The 19,556-nt window shown below is 44.3% G+C and overlaps 1 protein-coding gene across 1 annotated transcript; it reads right to left on the bottom strand.

Moving 5' to 3' along the window:
- Positions 1–14,852: 14,852 nt before the first annotated feature.
- On the bottom strand, positions 14,853–18,790 carry LOC123159387 (tyrosine-sulfated glycopeptide receptor 1). The gene has a single exon (XM_044577214.1). It carries the CDS (start codon positions 18,513–18,515, stop codon positions 15,264–15,266), a length of 3,252 nt encoding a protein of 1,083 aa, XP_044433149.1. The 5' UTR covers positions 18,516–18,790; the 3' UTR covers positions 14,853–15,263.
- Positions 18,791–19,556: the final 766 nt, after the last annotated feature.

Here is a 19,556-nt window from a genome sequence, read left to right as displayed (position 1 = left end):
TTCATTCTCAGTCATTAAACAATTGCAATTCATCTTATTTTCAGGAATAGCAAACTCCACATACTCAACTATCATATAGTCTTCTACAATTGCTAACACTCACGCAATACTAATGGTTATGGAGTTTCAATCGGACACTGAGAAAGATAGGGGCTTATAGTGTTGCCTCCCAACGTATTCACCTTTGGGTGATGTCAACAATAATAGTTCATGCTAACTTACATCCAACTGGTTATATATATCAAGATCTTTCCAACACGAGGTGCTTGCCAAAGGATAAAATGAAAAAGGGAAAGGTGAAGATCACCTTGACTCTTGCATAAAGTAAAAGACAAAAAGTAAAAGATAGGCCCTTCGCAGAGGGAATCAGAGGTTGTCATGCGCTTTTAGGGTTGGATGCACAAAATCTTAATGCGAATGAACGTCACTTTATATTGCCACTTGTATATGGACCTTTATTATGCAGTCCGTCGCTTTTATTGCTTCCATAACAAGATCGTATAAAGCTATTTTCTTCACACCAAAATATCATACATATTTAGAGAGCAATTTTTATTGCTTGCACCGATGACAACTTACTTGAAGGATCTTACTCAATCCATAGGTAGATATGGTGGACTCTCATGGCAAAACTGGGTTTAAGGATATTTGGAAGCACAAGTAGTATCTCTACTTGGTGCAAGGAATTTTGGCTAGCATGAGGGGGAAAGGCAAGCTCAACATGTTTGAATGATCCATGACAATATACTTTAACTGAGATGTCGGAAAACATAACCCATTACGTTGTCTTCCTTGTCCAACATCAACTCTTTAGCAAGTCATACTTAATGAGTGCTCCCAATTATAAAAGATGTCTAGGATAGTATATTTATATGTGAAATCTCTCTTCCTTCAATATTCTTTCATGAATTGTTCAAATGACCAATACAATGCTTGCTAACCTTCAATAAATTTACAACCTCTACTTCTTAGATGTGAAGTCATTACTCCCCATGGGATAAGCAAATGAGACATATATAATTTCAGATTTATGACAATCAACTCATTCAACCAATTTACTCATAGGATATAAGTGAAGCACACGAGTAAATGAAAAACTACTCCAAAAAGATATAAGTGAAGATCAATGAGTAGCTAAATAAATTATGTAACTACGCGAAGACTCTCTCTCATTAAAGAATTTCAGATCTTGGTATTGTATTCAAACAGCAAGCAAAACAAAATAAAATGACATTGCAAGGATAGCACAACTCATGTGAAGAAGCAAAAACTTAGGCTCAACCGATACTAACCGATAGTTGTTGAAGAAGAAGAAAGGTGGGATGCCTACCGGGGCATCCCCAAGCTTAGATGCTTGAGACTTCTTGAAATATTATCTTGGGGTGCCTTGGGCATCCCCAAGCTTGAACTTTTGTGTCTCCTTAATTCCTTTCATATCATGGTTTCTCTTTTTATCAAGAGCTTCATCCACACCAAACTCAACAAGAACTCGTGAGGTAGGTTAGTATAAACCAATGCAAAACCTTATCATTTCCTACTGTAAAAAATTACTAAAATTATTATTAAATATTGCATACTAAATTCCTCTGCATATTTAATACTCCTATACTCAAATAAAATCATTAAACAAGCAAACATATGCAAACAAAACAAACATAACAGCAATCTGTCAAAACAGTACAGTCTGCAAAGAATGCAAGATTCATCATACTTCCCTAACTCCAAAAATTATGAAATAAAATTCCCACTGTAATAAATTTATCAGAGCTAAATATGCAAAAAGTCTCAACATTATATCATTCCCTGACTTTTCTAGGGAATTTCTGCAACAGCGGTAAACTTTCTGTTTTCAAACATCAACATGTATACTAGCAAAATAAGCATGGCAAAGGCTATCCTTGACTTTTTTATTGAAACTAAAGATGCAAAACATTATTCTAAATAACAGAAAGCAAATACTAATAAAATAAATTGACGATCCAAGCAAAACACATATCATGTGGTGAATAAAAATATAGCTCCAAGTAAGGTTACCGATGAACGAAGACGAAAGAGGGGATGCCATCCGGGGCATCCCCAAGCTTAGGCTCTTGCCACTCTTTATTCCATAGTCCATCGAATCTTTACCCAAAACTTGAAAACTCCACAACACAAAACTCAACAGAAAACTCGTAAGCTCCGTTAGTATAAGAAAATAAAACCACCACTTAGGTACTGTAATGAACTCATTCTAAATTCATATTGGTGTAATATCTACTGTATTCCAACTTATCTATGGTTCATACCCTCCGATACTACTCATAGATTCATCAAAATAAGCAAACAACACACGAAAAACAGAATCTGTCAAAAACAGAACAGTCTGTAGTAATCTGTATCAAACGTATACTTATGGAACTCCAAAAATCCTACAAATTAGGAAGACCTAAGCAATTTGTGTAAAAATCCAGAGCAAAAATAATAATATCAGAATCACGTTTCTGTGAATTAACAAAACTAATTTACTGGGTGCAAAAGTTTCTGATTTTCAGCAGGATCAGCACAACTATCACCGTAAGCTATCCTAAAGGTCTTACTTGGCACTTTATTGAAAAAAGCTATAAAATATGATTACTACAGTAGCATAATCATGTGGACACACAAAAACAGTAAGGATAAATATTGGGTTGTCTCCCAACAAGCGCTTTTCTTTAATGCCTTTCTAGCTAGGCATGATGATGACAATGATGTGCTCACATAAAAGATAAGAATTGAAACATAATGGGAGCATCATGAAGCATATTACTAGCACATTTAAGACTAACCCACTTCCTATGCATAGGGATTTTGTGAGCAAACAACTTATGGGAACAATAATCAACTAGCATAGGAAGGCAAAACAAGCATAACTTCTAGATTTTCAACACATAGAGAGGAAACTTGATATTATTGCAATTCCTACAAGCATATATTCCTCCCTCATAATAATTTCAAGTAGTATAATGAATAAATTCAACAATATAACCAGCACCTAAAGCATTATTTTCATGATCTACAAGCATAAAAAATTTACTACTCTCCACATAAGCAAAATTCTTCTCATTCGGAATAGTGGGAGTATCATAAGAGACTTGAACACTAAAAATTGTTTCCACATTAAAAGAGTAATGTTCAGAAAAAGGGTAATCATAATCATGACAAGTTTTATAAATATAATCCTCACTACTTTTTATAGCATAAGTTTCATCACAATAATCATCATAAGTAGCAACTTCGTTCTCATCATAATCGATTGAAACCTCTCCCAAGATAGTGGAATCACTAAATAAAGTTGACACTCTTCCAAATCCACTTTCGTATTCATCACAATAAAATTCAACATCCTCCAAAATAGTGGGATCACTACTTCCTAAAGTTGACACTCTTCCAAACCCACTTTCATCAATATAATCATCATAGGTAGGAGGCATGCTATCATCATAACAACTTTGCATATCAAAACTTGGGATGCTAAAAATATCATCTTCATTAAACATAGCATCCCCAAGCTTGGGACAAACATTAATTTCAGCAAATATATTCTCAAATATTTCATCCTCATCAAACATAGCTTCCCCAAGCTTGGGCCTTTTCATATCATAAGCATAATCACTCTCATCATTAATAGTATGGATAGCACCAATAGTATAGCAATTATCATCATCACAATGACTAGTAGGAGCAACATCATTTTGGAGGGATACCTTTTTACCTTTGTTGCCCCTTCTTTTCCTTTTCTTTTTCACATTATGTGTGGGTTCAACCTTCCTCTTTGAGCTCCTTATTGACGAGATTGGTTGAATAGAAAGCTCCTCCTCGTTGCCTGATTCATCACAAGAAATAATAGGAGGATATTGGGAAGTCTCTTCCCTTTCATTAGTATTCTCATTGTCTTCTATTTGCTTTCTTTTCTTTAGGTAATTGGCAATATAAGGATTTTCAATGCAATTCTCCGCACAAAACATATAAATCTTTTCTAGATCAATATCAAGGAAATGCTCAAGATCAAATTCCGGAATAGGTTTAGTTAAACGTTTCAACTCTTCATAACCCAAAAGCAAACTAAGTTCATTATAATGTGCAAGGAAAATCAAATCATCACAATTTTTGGACACGATTCGGTCATGAAACAATTTGCATTGGAGATGTAAATGACCACGTTCATTGCAAAGTTCACAAGTACGGCAAAGGAATTTTAAATTTTCAGCACTCACATCTAGCCTTTCTTGCAACCATTTAGTTTCTAAATGCTTGTGCCTCTTGCAATATATATCTTCTCTATTTGGTGTGTTCATGCAAACATGCACTCCGCAAAAATCAACATGCTTATAGGAGACATTTTCATCATAACTAGTGCAATCATCATTAGTACTAAGGATATTCAAAGAGTTCATACTAACAACATTGCAATCATGCTCATCATTCAAAGATTTAGTACCAAGCATTTTAATGCATTCTTCTTCTAGCACTTGAGCACAATTTTCCTTTCCATCATACTCACAAAAGATATTAAAAAGATGAAGCATATGAGACAAGCTTAACTCCATTTTTTTGTAGTTTTCTTTTATAAACTAAGCTAGTGATAAAACAAGAAACAAAAAGATTCGATTGCATGATCTAAAGATATACCTTCAAGCACTCACCTCCCCGGCAACAGCGCCAGAAAAGAGCTTAGTTGACGGGGTGTGAGTGCCGCTTACCTTGCCTCCCCGGCAACAGCGCCAGAAAAGAGCTCGATGTCTACTACACAACCTTCTTCTTGTAGACGTTGTTGGGCCTGCAAGTGCACAGGTTTGTAGGACAGTAGAAAATTTCCCTCAAGTGGATGACCTAAGGTTTATCAATCCGTGGGAGGCGTAGGATGAAGATGGTCTCTCTCAGACAACCCTGCAACCAAATAACAAAGAGTCTCTTGTGTCCCCAACACACCCAATACAATGGTAAATTGTATAGGTGCACTAGTTCGGCGAAGAGATGGTGATACAAGTGCAATATGGATAGTAGATATGGATATTTGTAATCTGAAATTATAAAAACAGCAAGGTAACTAATGATAAAAGTGAGCGTAAACAGTATTGCAATGATAGGAAACAAGGCCTAAGGTTCATACTTTCACTAGTGCAAGTTCTCTCAACAATAATAACATAGATAGATCATATAACAATCCCTCAACATGCAACAAAGAGTCACTCCAAAGCCACTAATAGCAGAGAACAAACGAAGAGATTATGGTAGGGTACGAAACCACCTCAAAGTTATCCTTTTTGATCGATCTATTGAAGAGTTCGTAGTAAAATAACATAGAGCTATTCTTTCCGCTCGATCCATCATAGAGTTCATACTAGAATAACACCTTAAGACACAAATCAACCAAAACTCTAATGTCACCTAGATACTCCATTGTCACCTCAAGTATTCGTGGGCATGATTAAACGATATGCGTAACACAATCTCAAATTCATCCAACCAACACATAGTACTTCAAAGAGTGCCCCAAAGTTTCTACCGGAGAGTCAAGAAAACGTGTGCCAACCCCTATGCATAGGTTCATGGGCGGAACCCGCAAGTTGGTCACCAAAACATACATCAAGTGGCACGTGATATCCCATTGTCACCACAGATAAACACGGCAAGACATACATCAAGTGTTCTGAAATCAAAGACTCAATCCGATAAGATAACTTCAATAGGGAAACTCAATTCATCACAAGAGAGTAGAGGGGGAGAAACATCATAAGATCCAACTATAATAGCAAAGCTCGCGATACATCAAGATCGTGCCATAGAGAAAACACGAGAGAGAGAGAGAGAGAGAGAGAGAGATCAAACACATAGCTACTGGTACATACCCTCAACCCCGAGGGTGAACTACTCCCTCCTCGTCAAGGATAGCGCCGGGATGATGAAGATGGCCACCGTTGATGGATTCCCCCTCTTGCAGGGTGCCGAAACGGGCTCCCGAGAGGTTTTTGGTGGCTACAAAGGCTTGTGGCGGCGGAACTCCTGATCTATCTTCATATTTGATGTTTTTATGGTACGTAGGCTTATATAGGCGAAAGAAGTCGGTCGGGAGGTGCTCGAGGGGCCCACGAGACAGGGGGGCGCGCCCAGTAGGGGGGGCGCCCCCTATCTCCTGGCCTCCTCGAGGATCTTCTGATGTGAACTCCAAGTCTCCAGGATCATATTCTTCCCAAAAATCACGTTGCCGAAGGTTTCATTTCGTTTGGACTCCGTTTGATATTCCTTTTCTTCGAAATACTGAAACAGGCAATAAAACAGCAATATGGGTTGGGCCTCTGGTTAATAAGTTAGTCCCAAAAGTAATATAAAAGTGTATAATAAAGCCCGTAATCATTCAAAACAGATAATAAAATAGCATGAATGCTTCATAAATTATAGATACGTTGGAGACGTATCAGTGGGCGCGCCCTCCACCCTCGTGGCCGCCTCGACTGCTTCTTGACTTGCACTCCAAGTCCTCTGGATCACGTTCATTCCAAAAATCACGCTCCTGAAGGTTTCATTCCGTTTGGACTCCGTTTGATATTCCTTTTCTTTGAAATACTGGAATATGCAAAAAAAACAGCAATACGGGCTGGGCCTCCGGTTAGTAGGTTAGTCCCAAAAATGATATAAATGTGTAAAGTAAAGCCCATAAACATCCAAAGCGGGTAATATAATAGCATGGAACAATCAAAAATTATAGATACATTGGAGACGTATCAGGTAGATACCGCATATAGGAAGGTATGGTACTCATATGGAATAATTTTGGGGTTTATGGAAGTGGATGCACAAGCAGTATTCCCGCTTAGTACAAGTAAAGGCTAGAAAAAGACTGGGAAGTGACCAACTAGAGAGTGATAACAGTCATGAACATGCATTAAAATTAATCAACACTAAGTGCAAGCATGAGTAGGATATAATCGACCATGAACATAAATATCGTGGAGGCTATGTTGATTTTCTTTCAACTACATGCGTGAACATGTGCCAAGTCAAGTCACTCGAATCATTCAAAGGAGGATACCACCCTATCATACCACATCACAACCATTTCAATAGCATGTTGGCACGCAAGGTAAACCATTATAAACTCCTAGCTAATTAAGCATGACATAAGCAACTATAATCTCTAATTGTCATTGCAAACATGTTTATTCATAATAGGCGGAATCAAGAACGATAAACTAATCATATTTACAAAAACAAGATAGGTCGAGTTCATACCAGCTTTTCTCGTCTCAATCAGTCCATCATATATCGTCATTATTGCCTTTCACTTGCACGACCGAACGGTGTGGGTAATAATAATAGTGCATGTGCATTGGACTAAGCTGGAATATGCAAGCATTCAATTCAAGGGAGAAGACAAGGTAATATGGGCTCTTGGTTAAATCAACAATAGTGCATATGAGAGCCACTCAACATTTTCATCGTGGTCTTCTCCTCACGACCCCCAAAGAAAAGAAAAGAAATAAAACTATTTACACGGGAAAGCTCCCAACAAGCAAAAGAAGAACGAGAAATCTTTTTGAGTTTTCTTTTAATTACTACTACTACAGGCATGGAAAGTAAACTAGCTAAAGGCTACAACTATTTCTTTTGTTTTTTTTAAGGTTATTCAAACACACAAGAAGAAAGCAAGAAAAGGAAATAAACTAGCATGGATAGTACAATGAAAAAGTATGAGCACCGACAACTGGATTGAGTGTGTGAACATGAATGTAATGTCGGTGAGAAATACGTACTCCCCCAAGCTTAGGCTTTTGGCCTAAGTTGGTCTATGCCCATGTATTAGAGTTACTCTCTCCGGTGTACTGAGGAGTGTCATCTGAGTGCCACTGGTTGGCGATCTCCTCCAGATCCCACTGATAAAAGGACTGTCGATAAGGGTCAAGTGGTGGTTCCGGCTCAGGCTTTGGAGCTGGTGGCTGGCTCCGATATGCGTAAATGACCTCTGGCAAGATGAGGTACGTGCCTGAAGATAAGTCAAACAAAGAGGGTGCATGCAAGATAATAGTCTCACTGTGAGTTTTATTAAATCTCAAATTATACTTAAGCATCATCTCATTATTTTTAACAATAAATTCATGTGCTACCATACTCTTATAATCTAGAAAAATAGGGGGCAGCAACTTTTCCTCTTTCTCATAATGCCTAATCGGTATCCTAAAGTGTTTAGCAAGGCGTGAAGCAAAGATGCCTCCAAAGATGGGGCCCTTTGTATGGTTCAGACTTAATCGTTTAGCAGTAATAGCGCCTAAACTAACAGTGTTATCGCGAAACAAAGCATGGCACAAAATAACAATATCAGGGGCACTAAGGTTTCCACAGTTCCCGCGACCAATTAAGCATCTACTAGCAAATATTGCAAAGTAACGTAGAACAGGAAAGTGTATGCTAGTAATTCTTGCATCGGAAACCTTCCTCGTTTCCCCTACAGAAATCATATCAACGAATCCATCCACATCACTACGATGTGGTTCCTCTATGTTGCCCTCGAAGGGTACCTTGCAAACCCCACAGAAATCATATAGTGACATCTCCTTAACCTCATCATTTAAATGAAACTCCACTGAAGGTGGTGACTTCTTAGCATGAAAGTAAAATTTTTGCACGAAAGTATTAGTGAGTAGGAGATACTGATCGAGCTGGTCGTGGAGGAAGTCGGTGAGGCCTGCATTCTCAGACAAATGATAAAAGTCATCATGAATCCCGGTTGCTTTCAAGAACTCGTCACAAGGCCATTCACACGGCCGAACCTCCGCGGTGCGAGGGATATTAAATTTGGGCTTTTTGTTCTCTTCACTCTGCTTCGAGCTTCGGCTCGAAGAGCCCCTCAAAAATCTCTTCATCATTTTCAGAAAATTTCTGAAATTTTTAGTAACTCAAAATAAAAGTGAACCAAACTCAACAAAATTGATAGCAACTACTCCCACAAGTGCCTAGAGACTATATCATGCATTAGAACTACTTGGGACCAAATAAATTTGACATGCACGCTCAAGAACAGGGTCACCTAGGAAGTAAAAAATTGCAATGAATAAAGCACTAGAACAAAAACTAATTGGATCATTGGAGGAGTCACATGCCAAAGAACAATCCCCAAAGCAATTTTGTGAGTGGAGCTTTGAGCAAGGAGATCGAAAATGGCGGCAAGATGAGCTAGAACTCGTGCTTGAGCTGGTTGGTGATTTTTTTGGGAGGAAGAAGAAGTGTATGGGTGCAGGGATAAGTGGAGGGGGGCCACCAGGGGCCCACGAGGCAAGGGGCGCGCCCTGGACCCTCGTGGCCAGGTGCTAGCTCCCCCTGATGTGTTCTCAGTGCCAATAATTTTTAAATATTCTAGAAAAAATCATATTTCATTTTCAGGGCATTTGGAGAACTTTTATTTTCGGGGTATTTTTATTGCATGGATAAATCAGAAAACAGATAGAAAAATACTATTTTTGCTTTATTTAATCTAAATAATAGAAGGTAAAAGGAGGGTACAGAGAGTTGTGCTTTCTAACTTCATCCATCTCATGCTCATCAAAAGGAATCCAATAACAATCAAGTCTTGTTAACAAACTCATTCCGAATCGCATGAAACCGGAGAATTTTCGAATAGCACTAGGTTACCTCAACAGGGATATGTACATCCCCAATAATAATAATATCATATTTCTTCTTGACAGTAGGAAGAGGGAACTCAAAACCTCCAATAATAATCGATGGAATTTTTCCAATAGAATTTATACTGTGAACTTGAGGTTGTTTCCTCGGAAAGTGTACCGTATGCTCATTACCATTAACATGAAAAGTGACATTGCCTTTGTTGCAATCAATAACATCCCCTGCAGTATTCAAAAAGGGTCTACCGAGGATAATCGACATACTATCATCTTCGGGAATGTCAAGAATAACAAAGTCCGTTAAGATAGTAACGTTTGCAACCACAACAGGCACATACTCACAAATACCCACAGGTATAGCTGTTGATTTATCGGCCATTTGCAAAGATATTTCAGTAGGTGTCAACTTATTCAAATCAAGTCTATGATATAATGAAAGAGGCATAACACTAACACCGGCTCCAAGATCACATAAAGCAGTTTTAACATAGTTTCTTTTAATGGAGCATGGTATAGTTGGTACTCCTGGATCACCAAGTTTCTTTGGTATTCCACCCTTAAAAGTATAATTAGCAAGCATGGTGGAAATTTCAGCTTCGGGTATCTTTCTTTTATTTGTAGTAACAATATATTTCATGTACTTAGCATAAGGATTCATTTTAAGCATATCAGTCAAACGCATACGCAAAAAGATAGGTCTAATCATTTCAGCAAAGCGCTCAAAATCCTCATCATCCTTTTTCTTGGATGGTTTAGGAGGAAAAGGCATGGGTTTCTGAACCCATGGTTCTCTTTCTTTACCGCGCTTCCTAGCAACGAAGTCTCTCTTATCATAACGTTGATTATTTGAATGTGGGTTATCAAGATCAACAGCAGGTTCAATCTCTACATCATTGTTATTGCTAGCTTGAGCATCAACATTAACATTATCACTAGGTTCATGTTCATCACCAGATTGTGTTTCAGTATCAGAAATAGAAATATCATTGGGATTCTTAGGTCTGTCAACAACAGGTTCACTAGAAGCATGCAAAGTCCTATCATCTTTCTTCTTCTTCTTTTTAGAAGAACTAGGTGCATCAACATTATTTATCTGAGAATCTTGCTCAATTCTCTTAGGGTGGCCCTCAGGATACAAAGGTTCTTGAGTCATTTTACCACCTATAGTCATAACTCTAACAGCATTATCATTTCTCTTATCATTTAATTCACTGAGAAAATCATTTTGAGCTTTAAGCACTTGTTCTACTTGAGTGGTAACCATAGAAGCATGTTTACTAATGAGTTTAAGTTCACCCTTAACTCTAGACATATAATCACTCAAGTGTCCAATCATATAAGGATTACTTTTCAATTGTCTACCAACATAAGAGTTGAAGTCTTCCTGTTTAGCCATAAAGTCATCAAACTCATCCAAGCATTGGCTAGCAAACTTAGTAGACGGGATTTCAACTTTATCATTTCTATAGAGAGAATTTACCTTTAGTAGTGTGTCGGGTTATCAAGACCATGTATTTCTTCAATAGGTGGTATATTAAGGCCATGTATTTCTTCAACAGGAGGTAAAGTCTTAACATCTTCAGCTTTAATACCTTTTTCTTTCATAGATTTCTTTGCCTCTTGCATATCTTCAGGACTGAGAAATAGAACACCCCTTTTCTTCGGAGTTGGTTTAGGAGTTGGTTCAGGAAGTATCCAATTGTTTTCATTAGTCAACATATTATTCAATAGCAATTCAGCTTGATCAACTGTTCTTTCCCTGAAAACACAACCAGCAACTATCCAGGTGGTCTCTGGAAGCATCGATTAGTCCATTATAAAAGATATCAAGTATTTCATTTTTCTTGAGAGGATGATCAGGCAAAGCATTAAGTAATTGGAGAAGCCTCCCCCAAGCTTGTGGGAGACTCTCTTCCTCAGTTTGCACAAAATTATATATTTCCCTTAAAGCAGCTTGTTTCTTATGAGCGAGGAAATATTTAGCAAAGAAGTAATAAATCATATCCTGGGGACTACGCACACAACCAGGATCAAGAGAATTAAACCATTTTTTAGCATCACCCTTTAGTGAGAACGGAAATAATTTAAAGATATAGTAGTAACGAGTTTTCTCATCATTAGTGAACAGGGTGGCTACATCATTCAATTTAGTAAGATGTGCCACAACAGTTTCAGATTCATAGCCATAAAAAGGATCAGATTCAACCAAAGTAATTATCTCAGGATCGACAGAGAAATCATAATCCTTATCAGTAACACAGATAGGTGAAGTAGCAAAAGCAAGGTCATATTTCATTCTAGCATTCAGAGACTTTTCTTTCAGCTTAGCTAATAATTTCTTAAGATTAGATCTATCATTGCAAGCAAGAAAATCTCTAGCAGTTTCTTCATCCGTAACATAACCCTCGGAAACAACATGTAATTCATATCTAGGAGGAGAATCTTCATCATCACTTTCATCAATATTATCAGTTTCAATAATTTCATTCTCTCTAGCCCTAGCAAGTTGTTCATCAAGAAATTCACCTAATGGCACAGTAGTATCAAGCATAGAAGTAGTTTCATCATAAGCATCATGCATAGCAGAAGTGGCATCATTAATAACATGCGACATATCAGAACTAATAGCAGAAGCAGGTTTATGTGTCGCAAGTTTACTCAAAACAGAAGGTGAATCAAGTGCAGAGCTAGATGACAGTTCCTTACCTCCCCTCGTAGTTGAGGGAAAGATCTTAGTTCTTTCGTCTTTCAAGTTCCTCATAGTGATCAGCAGATATAAATCCCAAGTGACTCAAAGGATAGAGCTATGCTCCCCGACAACGGTGCCAGAAAATAGTCTTGATAACCCACAAGTATAGGGGATCGCAACAGTTTTCGAGGGTAGAGTATTCAACCCAAATTTATTGATTTGACACAAGGGGAGCCAAAGAATATTCTCAAGTATTAGCAGTTGAGTTGTCAATTCAACCACACCTAGATAACTTAATATCTGCAGCAAGATATTTAGTAGCAAAGTAGTATGGAAGTAACGGTAATAGTGGCAAAAGTAACAGTAGCAGTTTTGTAGTAATTGTAACAGTGGCAACGGTAAAGTAACTAAGCAAAGAGCAATATGTTAAAAGCTCGTAGGCATTGGATCAGTGATGGATAATTATGTCAGATGTGATTCCTCATGCAATAGTTATAACATAAGGTGACACAGAACTAGCTCCAGTTCATCAATGTAATGTAGCATGTATTCCGAATATAGTCATGCGTGCTTATGGAAAAGAACTTGCATGACATCTTTTGTCCTACCCACCCGTGGCAGCGGGGTCCTATTGGAAACTAAGGGATCTTAAGGCCTCCTTTTAATAGAGTACCGGACCAAAGCATTAACACTTAGTGAATACATGAACTTCTCAAACTACGGTCATCACCGAGAGTGGTCCCGATTGTTGTCACTTCGGGGTTGTCGGATCATAACACATAATAGGTGACTATAGACTTGCAAGATAGGATCAAGAACTCACATATATTCATGAAAACATAATAGGTCCAGATCTGAAATCATGGCACTCGGGCCCTAGTGACAAGCATTAAGCATAGCAAAGTCATAGCAACATCAATATCAGAACATAATGGATACTAGGGATCAAACCCTAACAAAACTAACTCGATTACATGGTAAATTTCATCCAACCCATCACCGTTCAGCAAGCCTACGATGGAATTACTCACGCACGGCGGTGAGCATCATGAAATTAGTGATGGAGGAAGGTTGATGATGACGACGACGACGGATTCCCCTCTCCGGAGCCCCGAACGGACTCCAGATCAGCCCTCCCGAGAGGGTTTAGGGCTTGGTGGCGGCTCCGTATCGTAAAACATGATGAATCCTTCTCTCTGATTTTTTTTCTTCCCGAACGTGAATATATGGAGTTGAAATTGAGGTCGGTGGAGCTCCAGGGGGCCCACGAGGCAGGGCGCGCGCCCCCACCCTCGTGGACAGGTTGTGGGCCCCCTGACCTTAATTCTTTTGCCAATATTTTTTATTAATTCCAAAAAGTTGCTCCGTGGATTTCTAGGTCATTCTGAGAACTTTTATTTCTGCACAAAAATAACACCATGGCAGTTTTGCTGAAAACAGCGTCAGTCCGGGTTAGTTCCATTCAAATCATGCAAGTTAGAGTCCAAAACAAGGGCAAAAGTGTTTGGAAAAGTAGATACAATGAAGACGTATTAGTTAACCATCAATAAATAGACAATATGGTTTCATTTGGTGCAAGTTCAACCTAGCACACGACAAGGATGCATTCCTTTGGAAGCATCATGCATCAGGAACTATTTCTATCAAATCTCTGCATATGTGCATGATACTAAATGACAATTATAACTTCCATAGAAAAATCATTTGGAAGCTCAGTGTTCCACTTAAGATGATGATATTTATATGCTACCTGTGTAAAGGGGTAATTTTGATAAGGAAATATCTAGCCGAGACGAATTCAACGTTTGCCTTTTCATGCCCATCCGCGCCTAGCTTTCGTGCTGAGTTAATGTTTGCGGCTTTCAATATTTCCCGCGTAGCTCAATCTCAAATATGTTTGCAAGATGGCTCTATGGGATTTTTGTTCAAATTGAGGCTTAGATTTTTCTTTTCTTTTTTTGGGGGGTGGGGAGGGGGGGGGGGTTGATTCATATCAGGCAATACATAACTGCTACAATACCATCATTCTTAACCAAGCAACTGTTCTATCAAGTTCTTGAAGCTCATATTGGTTTCTTGGTATAGCCATTTGAAGGTCGTAGCTCGAACTTTGTTCGACCAAATTGGGTGATTTTCTGACAATACAATTTAGGATGCATGAGTTGTAGTAGAATGTAATCCATTCTGCTTTTGGTTGGCCCCGATAATACACGATGTTATTCTTTTTCCGCTGTGGAGATCGCCGTTTTGGCACATGGGAGTGCACGCTCCTGATTTTTAAAATGTGTTTCAAACGTATTTTGAAATGTCAAAAAATTCCAAACAATAACTTGACGCGTGCATCTCAATATTGTACATGCTCACAAAGTCGTTTCGCGAAAAACCGACAACTTATGTATCGCGTGCGAAAAAGACAAAATTCGGTGTTAAAAAATGCTTTTCGCAAGACATCCTTTTGTCTTTTTTACACAAGCCATAAAAAAGTTGGTTTTCTCCAAAACTTGATGTGCACACATATGATGTCAAGATGTATACGCCAATTTTTTGTTTAATTTTTTTACACTTTGAATTTTTTTTTCCGCGTGCAGGAGCACGTGCTTCCGGGAGCACCAATGGATTTCCACTTGTGCATGATTAAAAGTTCACAAGAAAGATGATTGTGTGCCTCAATCAATGCAGAGACCAGGGGATCTCCATCCATTTTTGTGGCAAACCTATGGAACTATACTCCACCTCCACCAATCATGGTTCAGAAATTAGTCCATGTTGCTTTAGTCGACGGGACAGAATGTGATTATGGATGGTGGAGTGTCCTTTCATTCAGTCATTTGCCTGAAGAACATCATCGCCATTTCTGAATTCTGATTCTGATTTCTATCTCATCGTTCGACACCATCTCTGCCCGTAGAGCGCTCCATCTTCGCTTTACACAGACCACGTCAGGACGTGCCGATGGTGTCGACGTTGTCGAGCCAGCTGACCACCTCCTGGATGGCCGGCCGGCTGAGCGGGATGGCGTCGACGCAGAGGCAGGCGAGGTCGAGCACGTACAGCATCTGCGCCTCGTCGCCCGGCCGGCTCCCCTGCCTCAGCCGCGGGTCCAGCGCCTCCGCGTGCCTCCCCGCCGACCGCATCTGCGTCACCCACCCGACGAGGTCCCTCGGCTGCCCCGCCGCCGCCATCATCTCCACGGGCCGCCTCCCGGTGAGCAGCTCCAGCAGCACCACGCCGAAGCTGTACACGTCGCCCCGCAGCGTCGCCACCCACCCCTGCCCGTACTCCGGCGGGATGTACCCCAGCGTGCCCACCAGCTCCGTCGTCACGTGCGTCCGGTCCGGCAGGATCAGCCGCGCCAGCCCGAAGTCCGCCACCCGCGCCTCGCCGGACTCGTCCAGCAGGATGTTGCTCGACTTGATGTCCCGGTGCACGATCTGCGGCGTGCACACCTCGTGGATGTGCAGCACCCCGCGCCCCGCGCCCCGCGCGATCCGAAGCCGCGCGCGCCAGTCCAGCTCCTCCTGCTCCGGCCGCCGGTCGTGCAGCCAGTCGTGGAGGCTGCCGTTCGCCATGTACGGGTACAGCAGCAGCCGGAGCCGGCCGCGGATGCAGAAGCCCTGGAGGGGGACCAGGTTCTCGTGCCGCGTCACCGACAGCGCCTCCACCTCCGCCCGGAACTCCCGCTCCACCAGGCACATGTCGCCGTTGAGCTTCTTCACGGCCAGCCTCACGCCGCCCTCCAGCTCCGCCAGGAAAACCAGGCCGTAGCCCCCCGTTCCGATGATCTGAGCCGGGCTGAAGTTGTTGGTCGCCTTCAGGATGTCCACGAACGTGACGCTCTTCCTCGCTGGGTCGCCGCCGCCGAGCTCCTCGGACATGAACAAGATCGTGTCCTTGGACTCGTCGCCGTGCAGATCCGACATGGAGTAGTCGAACAGGGCCGACTCCGCGCACTTCCCGCCGTCGCTGACGGATCCGTTCGTTATGAACCTTCTGATGGCGATTACGGCGAGTCCGACCAAGACGACGACGGCAACCACACCGAAGCAGACTCCAAGAACGATGGCCACGAGCACACTCTTGCCCATGGTCTTGGACGGCGAAGACTTGCCCGTCGCCGTTCCGCTTTTCTTGCCGCAGCGTACCGAGATCGCCTGGCCGCAAAGCTTCGGGTTCCCCGCGAAGTTCGCCGCCGGGAAAGCATTGAACTGCCCGCCCGTCGGGATCGGGCCCTCGAGATCGTTGTGTTCGACGTTGAAGTCGGAGAGGAAGTGGAGCTTGGTGAGCGCCGGCGGGATCGAGCCCGTCAGACGGTTCTGGCGGAGGTCAAGAATCTCAATCTGTGTGACGCCGCTGAGCTCCGGCGGGATGCCGCCGGAGAGGTTATTGTAGCTGAGGTCGAGCACCTGCAGCGTCTTCATCTGACCGACCTCTCGCGGGATCGCGCCGGAGAAGTTGTTATCGCTGAGGTTGAGCGTGGCGGAAACGCCGGACATCTGGTAGTACGCGCGGCCCGTCCTGACCGCCGCCCCGTTGTTGGGCGTCAGGGTGAACACCAGCGGCAGAGGGCCCGGATTGAACTCCGCCATGGCCTTCTCCGACGCCAGCAGCGGCAGCTCCATCAGCGACGGCGGTATCTCCCCGGCGAAGTGGTTGCCCGACAGGTCCACGTAGTAGAGCCTCTTCATGGCGCCGAGCCAGCTCGGGATCGGACCGGTCAGGCGGTTCCCGGCGAGGTTCAGGACGTTGAGGCCCTGCAGCTTGGACAGCCACGACGGTATCTGGCCCGTCAGACCGCACTCCTCCATGACGATCAGCCGGACGCTGCTGACGTGGTCGCCGACCCAGCCGGCGTCCGGCAGGGCCTCGCCGTAGAAGTTGTACGAGACGAGCAGCGCCGCGAGGTCCTTGCATCCCTGGAGGTTCCAGAACATGCCGCTGATGTTAGTAAAATTGTTCACGGTCAACGAGAGGAACTGCAGCTCTCGCATGTTGCCGATCTCCGGCGCCGCCTGCCCGGTGATCTCGTTGTTGGCCACGCGCAGGGCCGTCATCGACGTGCAGGAGTAGATGCTGGGCGGCATGGTGCCGGTGAGGTTGTTGGAGGCCAGGTCCAAGACGGTGAGATTGGTGAGGCGGGAGAAGTCAACGGCCCCGAGGTCCCCGACGAAGTTGTTCGACCGAAGGTCCAGGTACCGGAGGCTGGTCCAGTTGCCGATCACCGGCGGGATGGTGCCGGTGAGGTTGTTCTTCCCGAGCCGGAGCTCCTCCAGCATCGTCAGCTCGCCGATGGACTCCGGCAGGCCGCCGGTGAGCGTATTGTAGGTGAGGTCGAGCTTGACGAGATTGATCAGCCTGGCGATCCGCAGGCGATCGAGCCTCCCCTGTATCCTGTTGGACGGGAACGCCAGCTGCTCCAGCGACGTCACGTCGAAGAGGTCGTCGGGGAGCTCGCCGGTGAGGTTGTTGCGGCCGGCGCTGAGGACCCGCAGCCGCGAGCAGTTCCCGAACCCGGGCGGGACGGGCCCTCCGAACGCGTTGAGGGAGACGTCGAGGACGGCGAGCGCAGGGCAGATGGCGCAGAGCGACGGGATCGCGCCGGCGAAGCTGTTGTTGCTGGCATTGAGCGACACGAGGCTCGGGGTAAACTGCCAGAGCACGGACGGGAACCGCCCGGACAAATGGTTGCTCGACACGTCCAGCACCCGCAGCGGTAGGCGAGCGCGTCCGACGGCGGCCGGCACGTCCGGGAGCGCGCCGGAGAGGCGGTTGTAGCTGACGTCGACGACGGAGGCGTTGGGCAGGGCGAGCAGCTCCGCGGGGAAGGGCCCGGCGAGGCCGTTGCCGGAGAGGTTGAGGTGCGTGAGCGCGGCGAGCCTGGCCACTGCCGGCGAGATCGTCCCGCCGAGGCCGCGGCCGGGGAGGGACACGCTGGTGACCGCGCCACCACCCCCCGCGTCGTCGCAGCCCACGCCCTCCCACGCGCAGCAGTCCGACGAGCCCCGCCACGAGGCGGCGATGTTATCGCCCGCCCGCGGCGAGAGCGCGTCGAGGAAGGTCAGCAGCGCGTCCCTCTCCCCGTCGCCGCACGTGCCGGCGACCGGGCCGGCCAGCAGCAGCAGCGTCAACGACACGACGACCACCGCCAGGGATCCCGCCGAAATGACGAGCGGCTGCTTCTGGCAAGTGATCATAGCGAGGCCTCCGCCGCCGTCAACAACATGGGGAATAACCGAGCCGTGGCGTTTGGCCGTGGCGTGGACTTTTTTCTTAGACGACCGGAGCGGAGCGGGGGGAGGGCGGGATGGGTGGAGAAGCTAGCGTCCCATTGGCCGGCCTGGAGATGGCTCGTCGTCGTGGTAATATACTACGCATAGGTTTATCCGGCGCGAGGTCAACGGCGATGGCCATGTCCATGGCCATGGAGGGCGTAGTGCTTCGCGAGTCATGCTGTCGAGCTGATGCTCCTGGCTCGGGGCAGGTCTGACTTTTGGAAGCGCGGCCGATTGGGCGTCCAAGGGGCGGTTTATGTGCGACTCTGCCCCTCGCTCTCGAGTGCGTAAGACGCCGATCCAAGTTGCGATTTGTTTAGCGAGCTCAGCCAGGTTTTTAAATACCATTGCGGTGAGCTATCATCAAGCTGCTCCATCCATCTGATCAGCAGATGCTTCATGCTTGTACGATAAACATGGCCGTGTTGGTTAGCGATGTGGTCGATGTGATCATGTGATGTGACCCACCCGGCCGCTTACGGTTCTGATCGAGACGGGGGGCTTTTCTGTACGGACGTGTTCGGGCTTCGGCCTACGTCGACGGGAGTTCGTGAGTGGAGTTCGTGAGCGCGGTTCTCTGCGGTTTCGGATGATTGCCGGGGTTTTGACGTCGGCGGCTCGGGTTATCGTTATCGTTATCGTTGGCTCGCTGGCGTTTCGAAGCTGCTCGGGGTGTTCATAGGTGGCTCTCGGGGTGTACACGCTCGCGCGAAAGACAATGCACGTTTTGTTTGTTTAAAAAGGGCATGCGCATTGTGACGGGAGGAAAAAAAATAACACACACCCCTAACCCAGTAGCAAGGACACCTCGAGCCATACACGGATGCCAGTCAGACGTCCAGCCGCCTGGGTAGCCTCGCCCGCGCCGGTCATCGTCGCCTCCGGCGCCCCATAAGGTGTCAACCTCCAATACCACCAACCATGGGCCGCCATCTGGTCATCATCGTGAAGACCGCATGCCCA

The sequence above is a fragment of the Triticum aestivum genome, chromosome 7B, assembly GCF_018294505.1.
Source record: "Triticum aestivum cultivar Chinese Spring chromosome 7B, IWGSC CS RefSeq v2.1, whole genome shotgun sequence".
Lineage (NCBI taxonomy): Eukaryota > Viridiplantae > Streptophyta > Magnoliopsida > Poales > Poaceae > Triticum > Triticum aestivum.
This window is presented reverse-complemented; position numbering and strand designations above follow the sequence as displayed.